This window comes from Kryptolebias marmoratus, linkage group LG1 (assembly GCF_001649575.2).
Source record: "Kryptolebias marmoratus isolate JLee-2015 linkage group LG1, ASM164957v2, whole genome shotgun sequence".
Classification (NCBI taxonomy): domain Eukaryota; kingdom Metazoa; phylum Chordata; class Actinopteri; order Cyprinodontiformes; family Rivulidae; genus Kryptolebias; species Kryptolebias marmoratus.
The window spans coordinates 30,860,174-30,881,518 of record NC_051430.1 but is presented as its reverse complement, the minus strand read 5'-3'; the positions used below and the strand labels follow the sequence as shown (position 1 = coordinate 30,881,518).

The window sequence follows — 21,345 nt, the reverse complement described above, 5'->3', positions numbered from 1 at the left end:
GTCCGGGTCTGGGTCCGGGTCTGGGTCCGGGTCTGGGTCTGGGACCGAGTCCGGGGTCCGGGTCCGAGTCTGGGGTGCGGGTCTGGGTCCGGAGCCGCAGGAGCAAAAAGTCCAGAAAAAAAAGTCAGAAACTGAAGAAGCTGCAGAACCTGAAAGTGTCGAGAAGTTCTGGAGGAGCTGAAGAACCGAGCTGAGGGTCTGAGCTCTGAGGGGGGGGGTCTTTATACCGGAGCTGCACCTCCTCCTCCATCAGGGAGGGAGGGGGGAGGAGGGAGGGAGGCTGCGTTTCCAGCTCCACGCGATCAATCAGGACGTGACGAGACACAGAGCTGATCCCGGATCAGCACCGGACCGAGAACTGGTCCCGGATCAGACCTAAGGACCTGCAGGGAGTCTGGGGGTCCCCCGGGGGGGGGGGACCCTGAAGCCCCGCGGGCCCCAGAGTCTATCTTCAGACTCACTGATGACAAAAACAGAGAAATGATTTCCTGCTGAGCCGTTTGGACCCGTTCTCAGGTTCTACAGGAGGCAGACGGGTCAGAAGCTGACCAAACACTGCTGTGGAGCACGGTGGAGGCAGAACCATGATAGGGGCAGAAAAAATGAACGGACCACAAGAAGAACCCGACAGAACCAGACCGATCTGAGAGGTCAAACTCTGAGGAGCAGCAGAACCTCCAAACAGAACCAGGGAGAACCAGAACCCTCATTTGTTTGTTGGAACTGTTTCTTTATTTCCTCAATGTTTCCTGTCGTTCTTTCAGGGGTTCTGAATCGATGGTTCTCCAGAGCTTTGTGGAGTTCTGTGAAGGTCCGGCTCACAAGAAGAAGAAGAACCAGGGGTTCTGAAGAGGTTCTGACCTTCAGGCTGATCAGGATTTAGAACTGCATTTTTAATCATTTTTATTCTTTTTTTCTCTCCATTAAATCTGAAACTCTGGAATCTGACCTGAAGACAGGAACAGAAACCGGATCAGAATCCGGATTAAAGACAGCAGCTGCTCTTCATCCTCCTCCTCCTCCTCCTCCTCCTCGCCTCAACAGGATTATTTTCTCTCTTTCAGTTTATCTGATTCATGAGCTTTTAAACATTTATTGTTCCGAAACGCTCTCTCTCTCACACACACACACACCGACTCCCACACACGCGCGCGCACACAGGAACATCAGAATTAATTTAAAATCACAAAAATAATCTTTAAATTAAAATAAAATAAATTTCTCACCTGGATGTTTTTTTCTTTTTGTTTCAAACAAACAAACTTTAATTATTGTTTAAATTTGTTAGTTTTTTCTGATGTTTAACAAATAAAATCCTGATTTTTTTAATCATTGTAAACTTAGGGGCCCTGGGCCGGCCTCCCCCCTCCTCCCACGGAGCTCGGCTCGGTTCGGACCCGACCCGAACCCGGGGAGCCGCGCTTTTGTCCCGCGAGACTGCAGGAAAGAAAGGAGAGAAAATCCGGGAATAAAAGCAGGTTTTTAAATGTTTTTCAATTGGTTTGACTCAAAGAAGGCCGTGCGCGTGTGTGCGCGGTCCTCCACGCAGCGTCAGCTCCTTTATTGGAGGCGCGTCTGAGGCTTTAATGAGCTTCAGTCCCGCGGTCCGCAGCAGCCAATCAGAGGCCGGCCCGATTCCGAAGAGACGGCGGGAAGTCAGGGGGGGAGGGGGGCGGCAGGTGACTGGCACGCGTAAAGNCTGCCACATCAGTGCAGTCGTGGATTCTTACGCCAAAAAAAAGAAAATCAATGCGAGAGCAAATATAAATAAATAAATAAAATAAATAAATGAAAGACAGAATGACAGAGGGGAGGAGAGGGGGAGGAGGGGTGGGAACGGACCCAAATGGCGCGCATTGATATTGTTCCGTTAACGTGATTAGGCGGCGCTGCGGCCTCATTAGTATTCATGCGCGCCGCTAATAATCCGCCTTTAAAAAGCTTTTAATGAGCCTCAGCTGCGCGCGCGCGCACACGCACACTCCTCTTCATCACCTGTAGGAGTAGAGGAACAGCTGATCGTGGGCCTGGCTCCTGTGACCTCTGACCTTTGATCACTTCTTCCAGTTTATAAAGAAATAAAGATTAAATTTAAAGATTTTATTTATTAGGAGTTTTAAGTTTCTGCTGAAGCTCAGTGGTCCACAGGTCCCTGGACCTGCAGCACAGAGTTCAAGGGTCATGGTAGGTTCTGATGGGCCCTGATGGGTCCTGACAGGCCCTGGTGGGTTCTGATGGGCTCTGACCGGTCCTGATGGGCCCTGGTGGGTTCTGATGGGTCCCTGCGGGTCCCCAAGCTTCAGGGAACACATTTGGAGCGGCTCCAGATCTCCATCACTTTAATGTTTAATCAGGTTCATCTGTACTTACCGAGCTCCTTCCGGTACTTTATGACCGCCATCAGCCTGCCGTGCACCGCAGCGTGCACGCCCGGCCGCTCCGTGCACGGAGCCTCAGCAGGAACCACAGGCTCCCTGAGCAGATCCTGGACCTGAAACCCGACCCTGAAACCAGAATCAGGCCGGTCACCGAAGGCTGTTCGAGTCGGAGAATCAGCCGAAATGTTTCTGTGAAGCTAAAACTAAAATCTGTTCGGCTGTTAAACCTCAGCTTCAGTTTTAAAGATTTAATTTAAAAAACAAAAACACTTTTAGCTTTTAGTTACCATTCTGCTTCTTTTAGCACAGTTTAGCTACTTCTAGCTGTTGTTTTGCTACTTACAGCTTTTAGCTAGTTCTTCTTTTAGAGTTTTAGCTACCATCTTGCTACTTTTAGCTTTTAGCTGCTGTTCAGCTCAGACTTCACCTTAAAGTCATTTCAGTTTTTATCTGCAGCTGAAACATGTCTCCTCCTCACACGATAAATCAGCTGCTGCTGGTTTTCCTTCGGCGGCGAGCAGCCGAAGGTCTCGGCGGTCCCCGAGGTAGGTTCTGTGATTACAGGAACGAATTAACGAGCCGATGACATCACACCATCTGCCTGCGCCCCGGAACATGAATAAATGATAACTCCCACTCTTCGTGTCCGAAGAACACGAGGCGCCGCTGTGATGGAAGCTCCGAGGGACGGGTGTCTCCGTGGGGACATCTGGGACCTGCGTTGTTCAAACTGTGGTCCGAGGGCCAACGCTGGACTGCAGATGAAACGTTTCACCCGCAGAGCGATCCTGTTTTTACTCGTCTGTTAACCACCTCTGAAACTTTCAGGAAATAAATCCCTGATTAACCTTTGGAGTCAGCCTGATTTAAGATGGCCGCCACACCAAACTGAGTCTGACGTCCAAAAGACGAATTCAGTCTGAAACTGAGCCGGCGGCGGGTGACAGGCATTCCTTCAAGGATCATTAGACCTTTAATGTTCGATGTTTACTTCAGTTTGTTGAAAGTTGATCAGATTTTCTTGCTCGTTTAGGCCCCGCCCACTCCTCAGAGACTTCCTGTCCACTCAGACATCCCTTTAAGTCTGTCTCTGTTGGGTCCCTGTGGACACAACAGGCTCACCCTCACTTCCTGCCTCCAGAACCAGAAAACGTCCTGATCCGGTTGAAGTTCCATCGTGTTCTCAGCCGGTTGATAACAGAACAAACTGTTAGCCGAGCTGATCGTGTTTTCTCGCCCCCTTGTGGTGGCGCGAGCCGACTGCAGCGCTTAAACTGGATCAGGAACATCATCAACCAGGAGAACTCTGTGTCAACTTTTATTCAGCATCTTAAGATTCGAATTGTGAGCAGAAACAAAGACGGAGTCAGAAAGAAGGAGCCGGTTTATTAGCCCTCATTAATCAGCATCTGCCACAACAGTCGTGGTTCGGGTTCACGGTCAGAGGATCCAATAGAAAATTCTGCAGGTTATAGTTTGGACTTCTGTCCATTAGAAAAAGAACAAGAACCATGAGACCAGGAGCTCCCGCCTTCAGAGCCAGGAGTCTGAAGCGGACGAGCGCTCTGGTGTCCGGCTCTGGTCCAAACGGTCCAGGACCAGAACCGGACCCCAAGCCTGGCCCCGCCACAGCTGAAGGGATTGAAACCCGGGATTAGAACTCCCCGCGCCCCGGAGCCGCCGCGCCAAACAGCAGCCGGGCTTCGGAGCGGCCTCGGTTCTGGTCCAATCACAGACGAGCCGAAAGCCCGGCGAGCTTGTTGACGAGGCGGCGTCCCGACGGGCGGAGGAGACGGAGACAGGTTGCCTAGCAGTCTTGAGGATAAAACACACTCAGCTTGGATTTGCAGGTCGGTTAAACACAACATGGGAATTAAACAGGACAAAAAAAAAAAAAAATTACATTTTAACCTGGAGAGCACCCACCAGAAAGTGTAAATTTACACAAACCATAGTTGACAAACTGAATATTCATACGATTTACAGAAACCCCTGAAGAGGAGAACGCATTGTGATTTTCATCATCATCATCATCGTCGTCACACGTACAGAAAAACTCAACTCAACAGCCAGATCTCCCAAAACAAGACAAACCTCTCTGTGGTCAGCTAACATTCACAAAGTTCACACGAGCCTGAACGGATTCCACCCCGACAACGAGAAACAAACGGCCGACAGAAAACACTTGGAATCATACTAACACAAACAGGTGAGTTTAACAACGACTGCAGCTAAATACAATTAAAGTCTTCCAATTTTAACAAATGTACATTAAACAAGCTAATCAGTAGATGAAGGTTCTGCTGTGTTCAGGTAAGAAAAGCAAAGAAATAACATTTACATTTGTGCAAGTTTCCAAAATAACATCTGAGAAGCCCTAATAAACACAAACCAGCCACCAGCATTCAGCACCACTTAAATACACGATATTTAGCTAACGCAGCGTTTATTTATGACCACCAGCCGACAGATGGAGGGGAATCTCAGCTTCGCCTGAAGTAAAAAATGCTAAAAATTCAAATCAGTTTCTGATCGTTTCCTTAAATATTTCCCCCGTTCTTGTTCAGATAATTAACATGAACTCGGTGTGCTGATATTAAGATTTAAACATTAAGACCAGTACATCTGCAGTTCTGAAAAACAACGAAAAGATTCGCTAACGCTAACTCAGTTCATGCTATCCGCAGGCTTCGAAGCTAACAGGATGTGAAACTTTTCCAGATTTGTTTCAAAATTAAAGTTTATTATGCTGACATTAATATTTAAACCTTCACATCCGTACATTTGAAGTTTAGAAAGACTAACATTAATATTTTTCCTTGAGCGCAGCGACGTTAGGTGTGCGTTTGTTTACCGTTAGCATTAGCAGATTTTTTTAGCTAACACTATTTCTTTCTGTTTTAAAGCTAACAAAGCTAAGTTTGTTTGAAAATCCAAACTAAAAACTTTATGTGCTGACATTAATGTTTAAATGTTACCCGTACGTTTTTAAAGGCTGCGTGTTTGTTTCCTGTTAGCTAAAAAAGATATGCTAATGCTAACAGTAGCTCATGGTTAAAAGCTAACAGAAGGATGCTAACCTGTTTTCTAGTTTGTTTATAAATTAAAACAAATAATTTTGTGTGCTGATATTAATATTCTTACGTTAAACAGATTAAATTTGTAGTTTTGGAAATCAAACATGAATATTGTTTCTGGAGCTAATGCTAGCTCATTGTTTCATGCTAACTGCGCAGTTTAAAGCTAACAGAAGGACGTGGAGCTTCTGTCCCAGTTTGTGTAAAAATTTAAATAATTTAGTGTTTGGACATTAACACCAGTACGTTTGTAATTTTTAACGGCTAACATTTTATAGCGCAGCAGCGTTAGTTGTGCGTTTGAATCCTGCTAGCTAAAAGAGATTAGCTAATGCTAACTCACTTCACATGATTTAAAGCTAACACAGTAAAGCTTTTTAGACACGGTTTAAAAGTCTAAATAATTTAGCGTACTGACATTAAAACGGAAATGTAAACGCCAGTAAATCCGTGTTTTTGGAACGCTAACATGACTCAGCATAAAACTGTTAAGGCGCCTTTTTTGTTAGCAAAATTAAATGTTAATGTGAGCAACAGAGTTTAATATTGATCGGCTCTGAAAGGATTTTATATTTCATTGTCACATATTGTGGAATTACAAAATATACGATATTTTCACGCTAAAACGATATCAGGCTAGCTTAAAGTCTTTGTTTTTCACTTTTTACCGCATGAATACGAGCGTGGCGATATTCAAACTTCTGCCAGCACATTTTAGTTAACAGCTACACTTTATTCTCCACTTTCATTCACCAAAATAAAACAAAAGTAATGTTCAAACAGACGTCTACATTCAGCAAAAACACACAGCTGAGGTAACACACACCGTAATTCGTTTGTACTTGTTCAGCTAATACACCAATAAATTTAATATCTTCATAGTTTAGTTTCAAACATTTCGTCCAAAAAGATAACTGCAAAACTAACAGCAATAATAAAGTTTTACTCTGTAAGAAAATAGTAAATTCACCCCTTTTTGTAATAAAAGTGAACGCGTGGAAACAGAATGAGGTTAAATCTGTGAGGAAACAACGTGTTTGACCACAGAGAGGTCTGGCTTTAGACAACGCAATATAAATCGGCATTTATTCATTATTACATCATAAAACCTAAAGAGATCACTACTGATATACAAGAATAAGAACTATCATCATCAAACCAAAGAAAACAATCGCGTCATTGCACCTCCAAGATGGCGACTAAACATGTAAAATTAGACCGAGTAGAAACAGACCCAGCGAGCACAGATTTAGTACAAAATACAGTTTTATCTCCGACGGTAAAACATCACATTTTCATCCGACGCTATTAAAATATATCTATGTCAAAATTAAAAAAAAAAAAAAAAAAGGAAACTGAGTCAACACACAATCTGACGCATGCTTTAAAACATTATCATAAACAAAAATAATAATAATATATCTGATTTTCTTACTCAAGACTGCTAAGCCTTATACCGTTTATCAGAAAAATAAAACTAGACAAAATATAGATTATACTGGATTTGTTTTGTTCAAAGCCACACTGATAGATCTTTAAGTTCAAGTTTGATAAGAAAAATAAAGAAAAACCAGGTCTACACGGTGGAGACCCGACGCTAGTCCAAAAAAATCGGCCCGACAAAATGTCAACTTTGTAAAGTTAAAAAACAGAAAGAAAAAACGTTGTGATTTTTTAAGTTAATCCTTATTTTTTTCTACAAAAAGGAAGGAAGAAGCGGCAGAGAGTTGCTTGGAAACCCCGATTTGGTTGCTGTCAACGACCATCCAAGGCTTTGAGCCCGCGAAGGACGAGCCTCTAGTGATCCTGATGAAAACAGGAAATGACACCATCGTTCAGCGCGTTCGACCAATCAGAGCGACTGCAGCTTACGTACGGCTGAGGCGCCCTGCGTTACCTGAATCTGGGCGGGGTTCCACAGGTAGGGCTGCTGCTGCTGTCTGTAGTATTCTGCTAACACTGCAGTGTAGTCTGGCACCGAACTCTGCTGAGACGACTGACCTGCGACCAGACGACAAGCATTAAAACAACAAACAAACATCAAACAACAAATATCAAAACAACAAACATTAAAAAAACAAACAAACAAAACATCAAACAGCAAACAACAAACATTAAAATAACAAAACATCAAACAACAAACATTAAAACAACAAAAATCAAACCAACAAACAAAACATTAAAACAACAAACATCAAACAACAAAACAACAAACAAACAAAACATCAAACATTAAGACAACGAAACATCAAACAAACCAAACATCAAAACATCAAAACAACAAACAACGAAACAACAAACCGAGTCTTAAGTCAACACTCTCTCCTGATTGGTCAACACCTGGAAACACTCAGTTCATAACAGACTAGCTTTAAGGTACAACAGCGTTGAAAACTACATTAAAGCCTTCTATGATTTAACAGCCTCAAAACAAGAAACATGGGAGTTTGTTTTTAATTTGCTCTGTCTGTGAAATAAACCTTTCAGCTGGTTCTACGTTTTCCTGGACGATAACCCAGAGGAGCGACACCCGTCTCACTTTTTAAACAACCGTTTGCAACAAGCTACAAGAGTTAGCATGTTAGCAGGTGAAACATACATCGCCAACGTCAGCTGACTTCACAAAGAGCAGAAACTTCTAACCTGATCTTTAACAGGAACCCACAGAACCAACACCCCCGTCAGGAAACAAAGGCTAATCAGACGAGGTTTGACCTTGAAATCAATAGGGATTATCCCAGAGCCACGAGGCGTGCAGTTTGACATTCTGACGCTCGGACAGACGGACGGGTGAATAAAAGCCTTTTTACTCTTCAAAGGAAACAACATTCAGCCAAACAGAAACCCGTCTCTTAACTTCTGAACGAGCTGGGTTCCATCTTTGTTCCGTTACCAGAACGTGCACAGCGGTTCTGTTCGTCTCGTTCTCACTGAGCATGACCAGAACCACAAACTGAACTTTAAGAAAAGTGACAGAATCAGGCGTCGTACTTTGTTTCTTGTAGTATTCCTCCCAGGCCTTACTGTAGTCCGCCATCAGGTTCTGAGGCTGGTTCTGCTGACCTGCACACACACACACACACACTCAGCTGCAGATGTGACAGGAAAGCAGCTGGTTCTGATCAACCCTGCAGGTCTGAGACAGACTTCCTTCCTGTGTGGACGTGTGTGTGGACTTGCCTAGCTTCTTATAGTACTGCTCCCATGCTTTAGAGTAGTCCATCTGTCCTGTCTGAGCCAAACTGTGACCTACACACACACACACAAACACACACACAGCTTCAATGAGTGTGTCCCTGTGTGTATTTCTGTGCACGACACTGAGCAGCTCTTAAAGCATTTCACTCTGACGCCAAACTTCTGCTACAAAGTTCTGAACCGATCGGTGAGTCCTGAAAACCTGAGCTCTGCGTGGAGCGTGTGTGTGTGTGTGTGCGTCAATTACAGCAGGTGCGTTCTCTCACCTGGGTCCTGTTGTCCCGGGTTCTGCCAGCTCGTCTGGTAGGTGTTTCCCCAAACCCCGGTGACGAAGGCCTGCCCGCTGCCACAGCTGCAGACACACAAACATCTGGTTCTGAGCGGCAGCTGCTGGACACGACTTCAGCTCCACCGAGTGTCCGCTTCAGGTCACTCTGAGACTCGTGAACCCGCCAACGTCACGAGGCGTTCAGGCTCCCTCAGAACCGCCGTTCAGCCCAGATAGAACCCAGCTTTACCGTCGTATCGGCTGACATTCGGCTGATATTTGGCCGTTCAGAGCGGAGCAGGAAGACCTCAGACAGAGACTCGTGTTCATCTGCTGGGACTTTACCAGAAACTGATCAGAACCGAGCCGATCTGACCCGACGTGAGACGGTGAATAAATTATATTTAAGGTTTTGACTAAAACAGCTAAAGCATCGGTTCTCAGGATAAGATGATGTTAGTTTAAAACCCGATTTTTAATTTTTTAAATTAAAAACAGTTCTTATTCTCCTCATCCTGTTTGTTTCTTTGGTTGGAAAAGTAGAACAAATAAAATCCTAATTTTTACTTCATCCTACGGTCAGAAATCAGAAACATTTTGATATTTTTCTACTAAAACAAACAAGGGTTTTATTTATTTATTTACTTGTTGATTTTTACACCTGTTGCTGGATCCAGATGTGGTGTAAAAAGCTTCCTGACTGATTAATCGGTTTAACTCGTCAGAGGGACGCGTCGGGCTGATCGGACTGCACGGAGACGTTGTGAGGACACAATGACAGACGGATAAATAAACGAAGCGGCGAACGAGCGGCTTGGGGTTCCTTACTTCTGGTGAGCGGCGGGGCCCTGGGTGAAGGGGCTGAAGCCGAAGCCTCCGTTGCTGATGATCCCTGAGCCCTGCAGGAGGAGAACAAACACCTCAGCTCTGAAACTCCAGACCCGTTCAGGTGCGGGCCAGGAGGTGTGTTTGTTTCGCGTACCCCGATCTTGTCGTCTATGAGCTGGCGGGCCACCTCCATCTGCTGGGCGGTGCCTCTGATGGTGAAGACCCGGGTGTTGGGGTCGGTGGAGGGCGGCGGGTTCCTCTGCAACTCCACGTGAGCTCCAGACTGCTGGTTAATACTCTTGATGGTTTCTCCTCCTGAGCAGACAGACAGCAGAGGCTGATGGAGAAAAACAGACTCAACCCGAGTCAAGATGGCCGCCACAGCTAATGAACAAACAGAAACCTGCTGTGGTAGTAGCTGAGAGTCCTCTGAGCTCAGATCTGTTTATTAAACAAACTGTTGTGCTTTTTATTTAATGACTTCAACAAGTTTAATGTCATTTTAAATGTTTAGATGAACATTTATTTAATTTAATGATTTAAACATGTTTATTTATTGTCACGATGCTGACGAACGTTCCTCTAAGATCAATCAAAGTAAATATTTATGAACATCCAGCAGCTCCTTGTTGAAGATTAAATCTTATTTTCTGTCAAACTGGTTTAATTCATGAGTCTGACTAAAGAAACGGCCTTTATCAGAGCCCCACCCCCCTCCGCCGCCGGCCTTAATGAGAAAAACTGTTTTTATCTGATTCCGTTTAGAATATTTGCACTCAGTTTATTTTCCAATTCTGTAGAAAATGCTAAAAATCTACAGAACATTTGGATGGAAATACAGACTTAATGTCATCTGAACTGCAGAAAAATTACTGTGTGCATGTGTGTGTATGCGCACGTGTGTGTGTGCACGTACAGAGCGGCAGCGCTGAGCCCCGGCGAACAGCAGAGCTCTACTCAAACAGAACATATGGTGTCTAAACACAGACTACTTGACATTTCTGTTTTTGTGTGGCTTTTATTTTGGAAGCTGCTGCTCGACCCTCTCGACCTCCACACACACACACACACACACACACAGTCAGTCTGTTGAATGGTTAATGGGTTTTTAAGGGCTTTTTAAATAGAAAAAAAGTCTGATGGAGCTCTCATCCTTCGAGTTCCTCTGAGTGCAGCCGTTCCTCGTTGCTTTTATTGACTTATTGTTGATTTGATTTGATTTTCAGAGGAGAACTCAGCTGAACACGACGGCACCGCTGCAGCACAAAGACCGATACCGGGCCTGAGCCGGAACCATCAGAACCACACGGTTCTGGCCCAAGCCTGAAGCTGGACAGCAGACGGGTCAGGTCTGACTCCAGAACCATCAGCTGAGTTTTAGCTGTTAGAGACCAACCGACAGCTGAGAACCTCGGCCTCGGATCACAATGCTGCATTCTTGGCCGTGCACATTATTCACCGACCCCCAGCAGCACAACTCAAGGGATGAGCCTCTGAGACTCGGGGGAGGAAACTGAGCGTTGTGGAGACTCGTCACAAAGAGTCGCAGCTTCTGGGCTTTGCGGTTCTGAAGAGACGCTGCAGGGGTCTCATGGAACCCGTTCTCCTACCTTTGCCGATGACCAGGCCACACTTGTCAGCAGGGATGGTGTAGGTCACTTCCTGTAGAGGGCTGGGGGAGCCCATCGTCCAATCACTGCGACCTCTGACCCTGCCGCCGCGCAGGGCGGAGCTGAAGCCGTCGCGCTCCTGTCGAGACACGCAGACGGGTCGGGGGTGAGAGCGGTTCGGAGGTTCGGACCCGGCTTTGAAAGGCGGAGGGCGGCGGTACCTGAGCGGTCTGGATGAGCTCGTTGATCAGGTGGACGGCGTGCTGACAGCGCTCGGGCTGGCCCATCACCATGGCAACACGCTCCGGACTGATGCCGTCATCTGCAGGAGGCGGAGTCAGAAGGTTAGAGACTGATGTAAACACGGTTTAAACCGGATTTACTGGAGTTCATTAAACAAAAAGGTTTTATTTTGTCAAAAAATAAACAAACAGATCAAAGGGTTCTGGCCGGTTCTAGCTGGGGTTCTGGTCGGTTCTAGCTGGGGTTCTGGCCTGCTCTAGCTGGGGTTCTGGCCTGCTCTAGCTCGGGTTCTGGCCGGCTCTAGCTCGGGTTCTGGCCGGCTCTAGCTCGGGTTCTGGCCGGCTCTAGCTCGGGTTCTGGCCGGCTCTAGCTGCGGTTCTGGCTCACAGACCTGCTTTAAACTGGATCCGGACTCCTGCGTCGTTCTGAATCTTCTTGATCATTTCTCCGTTCCTGCCGATCACGATGCCGACAGCGAACCTCGGAACCGGGACCTGAAAACAGACCGGACCGGACCTGAGTGAGCGGTTCTGACCCGATCTAAGACCCGACGTGTTTGTTGGTCAGCGGCTCACGTCCAGATTGGTTCCTCCCAGCCGGCCTCCGAAGTCGCTGCGTCCGGACCGGAAGTCTCCGTCCTTCTCCCGGATCACCTCCAGAACCAGCTCCCGGGCTGCCTGAAGCAGAACCACAGACAGGATCAAGAACCGCCTTCAAATGTGGGGTTAAAGACCCCGAGAACAAACAGAACCTACCATCCAGGGTTCTCCTCTGCTTTGACGTGGAACCTCAAACTAAACCCGACCTCCACCAGAACGTCTTTAATGTTCATCTTTTTCTTTTATTTTCTTTCTTAAAAACAGAACCGTCCACAGGAACAAGGCTCTTAGAACCTTCACCTGACATAGAACCTGCATTTTAATCTAGAACTTTTTACCTAAAGCTAAATCTGTTCTACGTGTCTTACATATAAAATCTTTTAGAACCTTCTTGATCGAGAACATTAAACCAAAGTTAGAAAACTCTTCAAACATCTAATCCCATTAAGAACGTTCTACCTCACACCAAACCACCTGATCTAGAACCTTTAACCTGATCGGAACACTTTTCTGTTATTTAGAACCTAAAATAAGAGACGAGATGAGCTAGAACCTCTTCTTTCATTTAATCTAGAACTGTTAAAACCAAATCTTCATCCAAAGAGTTCTCCTCCTCGCTGTAGAACATCTGACAGTCAGGAAGTTTCACTCAAACAACCAAGAACGTTCTAAACGATCCATAATTCTACCCAATCTAGAACTTTAAATCTGTGTTAAAAACGTAAAACTTGAATCTAGAACGTGTGACCTGCTCTAGAACCTTAGCACAGAAATCAGGCAGCTGAGGGGAGGAGGAGGATCTCTTTCTCTTGATCTAGAACGTTCCCCGAAGGTACAGTCTAACCTCAGCTGTCCAACTCTTCTCAACAGGAAGGTTCCCTGAGGTTCTGCAGAGAACAAACCGGTACCTGGACTTTGTAGGGATCTCCGGAGATGCGGAGCGGTTTGTCGGCTCCCGTCGGCATCGGGCCGTCCTGGATCATCATCATCTTCACCCCGGCTCGCTCCTGACGGAACCAGAACCAAACACACCCAGTGTGGGTTTATGGTAAGGAACGTAAGCGTTTCACCCAAACAAACCTGTTAACCTGACGACCGTTCTGCCTGATCCCACCTGAACCCTCCTGACAGAGACAGTAACCTGATCTAGAACCTCGCAGACGTTTTACCTGCAGCTGTTTGATGGTGTCGCCTCCTCGGCCAATCACCAGCCCCACCTTGCTGGCCGGGATCAGCATCTCCTGCACCGAGGTCCCGCCCTCCCCGTCGCCATGGAAACCCGGGCCGTTTCTACACCGATCCACGATCTGGACCAGCAGTCGCTTCGCCTGCCTGGAAACACGATCGTAAAGTTCGTTTGTCTTTTTGTCCCCTGTGAGTGTCCCTCTCTCTGCTGTGGGACTAAACACCATGTCTCACTGGGTCTCCGGAAAGTCTTTAGACGTTCTCGATGGCTCAGAAGCGTCTCGAACTCGTCTCAGTTCAGTTTCCGTCATTTTAAAGCCGTATTCTGACGCCTGCAGGAGTTGTCCTGTCAGGCTGCAGAACCGGACGTCCGGCTCGTCAGGTGGCGTCTCACTGAGCTGCGACCAGCGAGACGTCATGTCCAAAACGTCTCTGACTTCCTGTCTCATTGTTGGACACAGAGCAGCTCATGGCAGAAATAAAACAAAGATCTAATTTATCTACATGCGTTTGTTGGTCAGTCTGGAGCTTTTATTTCACAAAAATAACAATAATTACTTATTTTTAATACAAAGAAAAAACTTTTTATAAATTGTTGGCCACATGAAGCTGCTGTAGCAGCTGCTGCCCATCCTTAACGACCTGCCTGGTAATTGAATAAATATGTTCAAAGATGGCCGACTGCTGAATGAATCAGTTTATCTGTGGTCTTAACCTCGGGCATGAAGTCTGACGGAGAACAGAACCCACTTCCTGTTTGAGATGAGATCTACGGTTCGGTGGAACGTTTAAAGAACAACTGAAGAAAAAGGTGGAACTCACTCGATGCTCTCCGGAGTTCCTGTCAGCGAACATGGCCGCTCCATCAGGCCTCCGCTGTCTGCAGACACATAGGAGACAACAACCAGGGTCACGTTCCTTCAGCAGAACCACAGAAGTTCCGCTGCAGGCCTTCAGAGCTTCCACTCACCAGCAGCTATCTGGATCTTGCAGCCCGACTCGTTCTGGATCCGGGTGATCTGTTCTCCTCCTCTGCCGATAACTGGACGGAAACATTCAGAGAACAGCCCGTTAGCATTTTCTCCTGCCGCCTGGAGCTCAAACTGAAGCTGGAGAACAGCTGGTACTCACTGAAGCCCACCATCCTGTCAGGAACCTTGTATTCCTCTGTGATCACCCTGCTGGAACACACGAGAACGACGAGCTCAACCAGGGTTCCCCGTCAATAAATAATCATGTCCACAGATCTATAACACTTTAGGACCTTCACGTCTCACACTGAGGTCTGTTTGCTAACAGGTCTGTGATGAGCTGCCTGCAGGTGTGTGTGTGTGTGTGTGTGTGCGTGTGTTTAATCAATACGAGCTGCTCCTCGTACCTTTGATGGGCCATGGCTGGAAGCTGGTTTCCTACTGGGAGACAGAAATAAAACACATGAAGCTGATCTGATGGAGACGCTCTGAACAGGAGAACCGTTCTGTTCTCAGCCTAAAGAGTTCTGGTTTCAGGAAGCGGATCGGGTCAAACGTTCGAGTAAAAACCGTGTGGACCACATGAGAAGAACTTCAGGGATGCGACTCGAATTCAAAGTTCTTTAGGAGCTGAAACGTTCTGAGTAAACCCAACTGCTGCTCCTCATGGAAAGGAGACAGCTGAGGACGCCTCCTGAACGCCTCCATCTGGGAGATTATCCAGGCCCGGGTCAGACCCAGAACTCATTGGAGGGACCGGGTGTCCTCTCGGGCCTGGGGACACCTTGGGATCCCCAGGAGGAGCTGGAGAGGGAGGTCTGGGTTTCCCTCCCGGAGCCGACCACTTATGTGGGATGGATGGATGGATGGATGGATGGATGGATGCCTTTGAGCTCGGCTCCATCTCCATGGTAACAGAGGCTGAACTCTCTCTCTGCTCCAGATCAAAGTTTCGGTTCAGAACCTTAAACTGTTCAGATCACTGAAGATATTTACAGACTCATCAGCTTTGTCAGCTCCACCTGTTCACCGGCTCGTTAACACAAACACCTCGTCAGCCAATCACACGGCAGGATTCTGCTGAAGATGGTCTGAGTGTTTCAGAACCTCCTGATCTGCTGAGAGTTTCACTACAACCGTCTCTGAGGTTCACAGAGGTGTCAGAGGTCAGAGGTCAGAAAGGCAACAGCAGCTCCAGTAACCACTGGTTCCAACCGAGGAAACCATCTGTGAGTGGACAACACGTCCAACCTTGAAGACCTCACCTTGTTCCACTTCCTGTCAGCTGAGAACAGGAACCGAGTTTGGATTCACTCCAACAGTCTCAGTCCAATCAGAACCTTTGGGACGTGTTGGAACAGGACCTTCAGCTAACATGTCAACATGGACCAGAACCTCTGGTTGGATCTCTGAGGACATGAAGCGGCCCGACCCAGTGCTAACACTGGAGTTATTAAATGAGTGTTTTTATTTAATCTATTAAATAAATCTGAATCGTCCAATGACCAGGTGACACAGGTGAGACAGGTGAAGCAGGGAGAACACCTGGGCAGTTCTGACGGTCCTCACCTGCGTCCTCTCCGGGTCGTTTCTGGTAGTAAAGCGAGGCCTCGGCGCTTCCTGAGGAGCTGTTCAGGTGAGACATGGTGTCTCCTCCCATCTTACCCACCATCTGAAACACAAAGAGCAGAACCGCCGGATCGTCACAACATGGCTCCTGAACACGGCGTTCATCAACACGGCGTTCATCAACACGCCGTTCACCAACACGCCGTACACCAGGACATTTACTCGCTTCTTAAAAACCGTTTTTACTGCAAACGTCTGTACAGAGATGCAATAAATAAAATATTGACTGTTTGGTGAAACTGTTTCCAGTTTGAGCTCGTTTGTTTCCCAGCTGGACGACCTGCAGACTGAAGAGTTAAAAACAGACTTCCTGTTAGGAATCGGCAGATATTCAGCCGTGACACCTGGAAGAAGCTCCAACTGGGAGGAACTCCAGATTAGTCTGAAGACACGTCATAAAGAACCAGAACATTACTTTAAATAAATACTCCCCACGTTACGTTCTTTCTGCTGTTCTGTGCAGAGAAACACATTACTGGCAGAGAATGTTTGGCCCTCATCTGTCTGTTAGCGAAATATTTGATGAACTAGTGGATGAATTTTAATGAAACGTGCAGAAAAAAACCACCGGCGGTTCCTCCAACCTGACTGACTGTTAGAGTCAAGCTCATTTAAGATGGCCGCCACACTAACCAACCTCAGTCAGTTTCAGAGATACTGTGGTAGTAGCTGAGAGTCGTCCTCAGCAGGTACTCTGAGAGCGACACCCTTCGATGCCACAGAACCTTCTTTTCAAGGTTCTCGATCGGTTCTCCTTTAACGAATGCTAGGCCTTTAATCTAATCTAGGTTTTTTTTTTTCTCTGATCAGAAGTTAAAGGGTTCTCTGAGAACCAGAACAGAACCTTCAAACATGGAGGAACCATGTTCCGGAGAGGCGGGTGATAGTGTAACACGGAGGCTCTGAGTAAACGCTGAGGCTCCAGCAGAACCGCTCTGTGTTTCCTTTCTCCCTGCAGAACCAGAACATGTCCTAATAAGGTTCCTGCCGGGCTGCAGACTCTCTGAGCTGCTCTGATGTTAAAGAGTCCGTTTCTGACCGACGACGAGGAGAATGCCGCAGGAAAACATGTAAACACGTTCTGCTGAAGGAGGCAGGAAGAACCAGGGGAACTTAAAAAACCAAGACGAGAGGGACGGATGGACTGTCTGAACAGGAGTCCACATCTGGACCTCCGGGACGGACGACCTCAGTGAGCTTTATCTCAACGAGGCCGCCATCTTGGTAGGTGCTACGAGGCGTCCTCAGAGCAAAACTATCTGAAGAAAACGAACCAGAACCAAGAATGACGTTCTGCCATTAACTGTTACGATTATTAGAACCAGAGCATTAAAGAACGTGGTATTTATCTTTATTTACTTTGGAAATAGTGTAAATAATCTCTTTATGAGCTCCAGATGTTCTGAATGCACAGATATTATGTTTTAAAGTAATATAAATTATTTTTCATGTTGCAAATAACCTTCCTGGTTTTAGTTAAGCTTTAATTTTTAAATTAAGAGAAAAATCAATTATTAATATTAATATTTCGAAGTTGTCCAGTTAGAACTGATATTAAATAAAAACAAGTTTCAGTTCTGATTTAAATAATTTAAATATTGTGACTTTAAAGTGAAGATTTTAAAGTCAAATCATTTCTGATTTTTGTTTTTTCAGTTTGATGTCTGATAAATAAGCCTCAGCTGAATTGTTTGGTTTTATATTCTCAATCCAACTGTCATTTCAGTCGAACATATTATTAAAAATAAATTCTTATTTCATTCATTACACCCGGGGTTGTGAAAAACACCGAGACTGCTGCCGAACAGTTAGCAGAGATGGTAACCTAACACTGAAAACTCCACAGACAAGCTAACAGAATTAGCATCGTGTTTCTCACCGGAAGATTCCACACAAACCAAACGTTTTAAAAACATCAGCCATCGTTTACTGCAGGAAGCTACGGCAACTCTACTGGGACAAACAGCTCAGATAAAATAAAATAAAATGAATCAATTTCTGATGTTTGAAGATGGATCTCGAGTCCAACACAGAGACCAAAGATCCAAATTAAACTCAGTGTCATCCCTCAGATTAGGAGCCTGTTTCTGTCTGACAGAGGTCAAAGGTCAGAGTTCAGAGTACAGGTCTGTCAGGGAACAGGTCCAGGATGGAAACCTCCTTCCTCCTGGAGATGCTCTCCAGCTCCTCCTGAGGGGGTCCCGGTCCCTCAGGAGGTTCTGGTTCTGCCCCGGGGCCTGAGTACCCCCATGACCCGCTGAAGGGCCCCAAGTGACGGGTCGGACTGGAGCTCAGATACGGGACATGCTGACGTCCAAAATAAGTCCAGGAAGACACGTCCACGTGGGAGGAGTCCAGGCTGGGCGGGGCCGAGTTCTGGTGTCACAAAACAGAACTAAATACAGCCAGGAACCGGGTCAGAACCTGACCCAAAGTCCAAAATAAACTCTGACAGAACTTCAGAAAGTCTGACAGGAGAAGGAGAACAAAGAGAGGAGAACTGGGTCAGAACCTACTCAGAGAACTGGGTCAGAACCTCTTTAGAATTATCGGCTCAGACTCTGAACCCAAGGTTCCCAAAGCTTGGGTCGGGACCCCAATATGAGCCATAAAGCATCAAGTTTGGGGTCGTCAGATGAAAAAATAAAAATTAAATTTAAAAACAACCATTAACTGCATTTGTTTGTGAGAAATAAAATTATAACCTAATAAAAACTAAAGTTTTTGTTTATTTTGGATAATTTGAACGAAAATATTTGGGGTAAAAGGTTTATCGATGATCTGATTATCAGAGACGGGAAGAATCCAGGTGTGTTTTAACCCCACGCCAGGGCAGAAATACATCAGCAATGACCTCAGAGAAGCAGCTGTTGCTGCCCATCAGTCTTAGAAGGGTCAAAGGTCATTTAGAGTCCATTGTTCTACAGCGAGAACGATTAATCACAAGAGGAAACATTTAATACAGCTGCTGATTCACCCTGAAGGTCAGACCGTGCAGTGCTCAGAGACTCTTCAGGCCTCAGTTAGCAGGTCAAAGGTCAAAGCCTCTTCTCTCTAAAAACAACATGGCAGCTCGACTCAGGTTCATCTGAAGGAACCACAAAGACTTCTGGGACAGAACCAGACCAGAGGACAGATGTTTACCCAGAATGCACTGCAGCTGTCAGCACGGTGGTGGAGGGCTGATGGTTTGGGCTCCTCTGCAGACCAGAGGACAGATGTTTACCCAGAATGCACTGCAGCTGTCAGCACGGTGGTGGAGGGCTGATGGTTTGGGCTCCTCTGTAGACCAAAGGATTCTGGAGTCAGACATGTCCACCAGACAACAGCTGTCATCTTATCGACTATAAAGGTTTCTGACCAACCAAAAACAAACCAACAGAAAACTTTATTCATGGAGTCGGACTCTGATGGTTACAGGCCCAACATGAGCTGAAGGAATGCCTGTCGCCCACCGCCCATAACTGAACCGTCAACAAGGAGACTCTGAAATGTTTCACAAGGCGACTGAGGGCCGTGAAGCAAACCTGAATTCATCTAAAGGTCTCCGAGTTTCAGGCTGAGGGGGTTAAAGTCCGGCCCCACATTCCAGGAGGAACCTGACTGGAGACGGGCCTCAGGAGACCAGGACCCTGAGGGGGGTCACCTGAGCTCAGGAGGGACGCACCTGAGCTCAGGAGGGAGTGGGGTGGACTCCTAAGCTAAGGTGGGAGGGGGGGCTCTCATCTGAGCTTAGGTGGAAGTGGGAGACTCACCTGAGTTTAGGAGGGAGTGGGGGCTCTCACCTGCGCTCAGGAGGAAGTGGGGGTCTGGACTGAGCTCAGGAAGGAGTTGGGGTCTGGCCTGAGCTCGGGTGGGAGTGGGGGACTCACCTGAGCTCAGGTGGGGGGTAACCCTGGAGGCAGACACACCTCCGCTCCCTTCAGGCTCTGTTGCACAACGTCAGCCTACTTTTAACCAACTTACATTAACCAGCAGCCGACAGGGCTGGGGGAGAGGAAGCGGGTCCAGTTCTCCCGGTACCGGTCGGGCCCCCCTCCCCGGGTCTCGCAGCGCAGGGATAAGCAGCTTTCCACCGACTTCCAGCCGCTCAGAACCAACAGGTTGCCCGCAGACTCGCTGACACGTGTGGCCAAAACTTGAGTCCCTGTCCCCCCTTCACTTCCACCCCGGCTCCCCTGCGCTCCCCTCCGGCTGACAGCTCCACAAACTCCCCCCAAACTAACTCCCGCGCCGTGTCAGCCCCGAGAAAGTGACCCGAACCGGCCACAAGTCCAACTCCGAGCTGCTTTCGGAGCTAGTTAGCATGCTAAGTGTGTGAGTGAGTGGAGTGAGTGTTGACGGAGCAGAAGTTCGGAACAGCAACAGAACAACACGGATAAAAGTGCTTCGACTCGGTCCAAAGGGACCGGCTCGGCCCGGAAAGGCTGCGCGCGGAGCCCCGGTGGAGTTGTTACCTGCCGGGCCCTCTGTAAAACATCGACCAGGCCGTCTGACTGGAGCCCCGGCTGGTTCATCGAGGCCTGTCCCTGCAGCAGCTCCGCCATCACCGCCACCGTTAGCTCCGCTGCTAGCCGCGCTGAGAGAGGCCGAGGGGCGAGAGGGCTCACTCTGACGCGTTTTCACAAACCGCTGCTGGCCGCGCCGAGAGAGGCGAGCAGGAGGGAGGGCTCACTCTGACCCGTTTTCACACACCGACTTCACCGCATCATTTTTTCAATAATTAAACAAGAAGCTTCGCTGTTACAGAGCTACATTAAACATATATACCATTAAGAGATGTGTTTATTGTAAAAATAACCACGACACAGCTATAGCATAATAAATAAGAGTGGAAACGCGGTGAAAACAGTAGTCCAATGAAACGAAATGCAGATAATCACTAAAGGAACTACATTTTCAGTGAAAGTACAGTGTGAGCAAAGAGTGCTGAAATAATGAAAGAAGATAAATCTAAAAGCATTAAAAGACAAAAACAGAGCAGCTGATGTCAGAGATTAGTGTTTTAGAGAAACTGGAGAGAGCTGAATGAATTTCTCTGCGGAAAATATCTGTAAATAAAGTTAAATATTTAAAAAAAATGAAGTTACAGAAACCAAAAGTCAGAGCAGCCATCTGCTGAATGAGCAGCCAAATTAAAGCCAAAGTATTTTAACTAAAAAAATAAAAACGTTTGGAGAAAAAAAAAACCCGGAAAACCAAAGTGTTTCTGCTGACTCAGCGTTCACAGTCATTTAAATAGTAAATTGTTTGCGGATAAAAGCCGCGGAGTGGGCCGTCCTGTTCACAGACGATCTCTGTCTGCTCAGCTGTTGACAACTCGCTGCTCCGTTTCCACTTCCGCGTTTAGTCACGTGTC

The 21,345-nt window shown here is 46.8% G+C and overlaps 2 protein-coding genes across 8 annotated transcripts in view; both read right to left on the bottom strand.

The window, feature by feature from the left end:
- The window catches only part of prdm12b (PR domain containing 12b), a 9,919-nt gene extending 6,365 nt beyond the window's left edge, over positions 1-3,554 (bottom strand). Inside the window, exons 1-3 of the mRNA XM_017425712.1 lie at positions 3,501-3,554; positions 2,371-2,491; positions 1,409-1,437 (exon numbers count right to left, since the gene is read on the bottom strand). Of these exons, the coding sequence (XP_017281201.1) occupies positions 1,409-1,437; positions 2,371-2,491; positions 3,501-3,554 (204 nt within the window). The remainder of the gene's footprint in view (positions 1-1,408; positions 1,438-2,370; positions 2,492-3,500) is intronic.
- Positions 3,555-3,744: 190 nt separating this feature from the next.
- On the bottom strand, positions 3,745-20,599 carry LOC108241559 (far upstream element-binding protein 3). 7 transcript variants are annotated; one of them, XM_017425815.3, is made up of 19 exons: positions 20,444-20,599; positions 15,927-16,029; positions 14,765-14,798; positions 14,518-14,567; positions 14,357-14,428; positions 14,209-14,266; positions 13,371-13,533; positions 13,110-13,208; positions 12,178-12,279; positions 11,994-12,096; positions 11,581-11,681; positions 11,360-11,498; positions 9,904-10,064; positions 9,750-9,820; positions 8,920-9,005; positions 8,636-8,704; positions 8,447-8,518; positions 7,353-7,456; positions 3,745-7,261 (listed from the first exon to the last, which is right to left on the bottom strand). In XM_017425815.3, exons 1-19 carry the CDS (start codon positions 20,531-20,533, stop codon positions 7,253-7,255), a joined length of 1,686 nt encoding a protein of 561 aa, XP_017281304.1. In that variant the 5' UTR covers positions 20,534-20,599; the 3' UTR covers positions 3,745-7,252. The 7 variants fall into 7 exon arrangements, with proteins under 7 accessions (XP_017281304.1, XP_017281305.1, XP_017281307.1 ...); XM_017425816.3 differs by having other exon boundaries at positions 14,518-14,564; XM_017425818.3 differs by having other exon boundaries at positions 14,765-14,795.
- Positions 20,600-21,345: the final 746 nt, after the last annotated feature.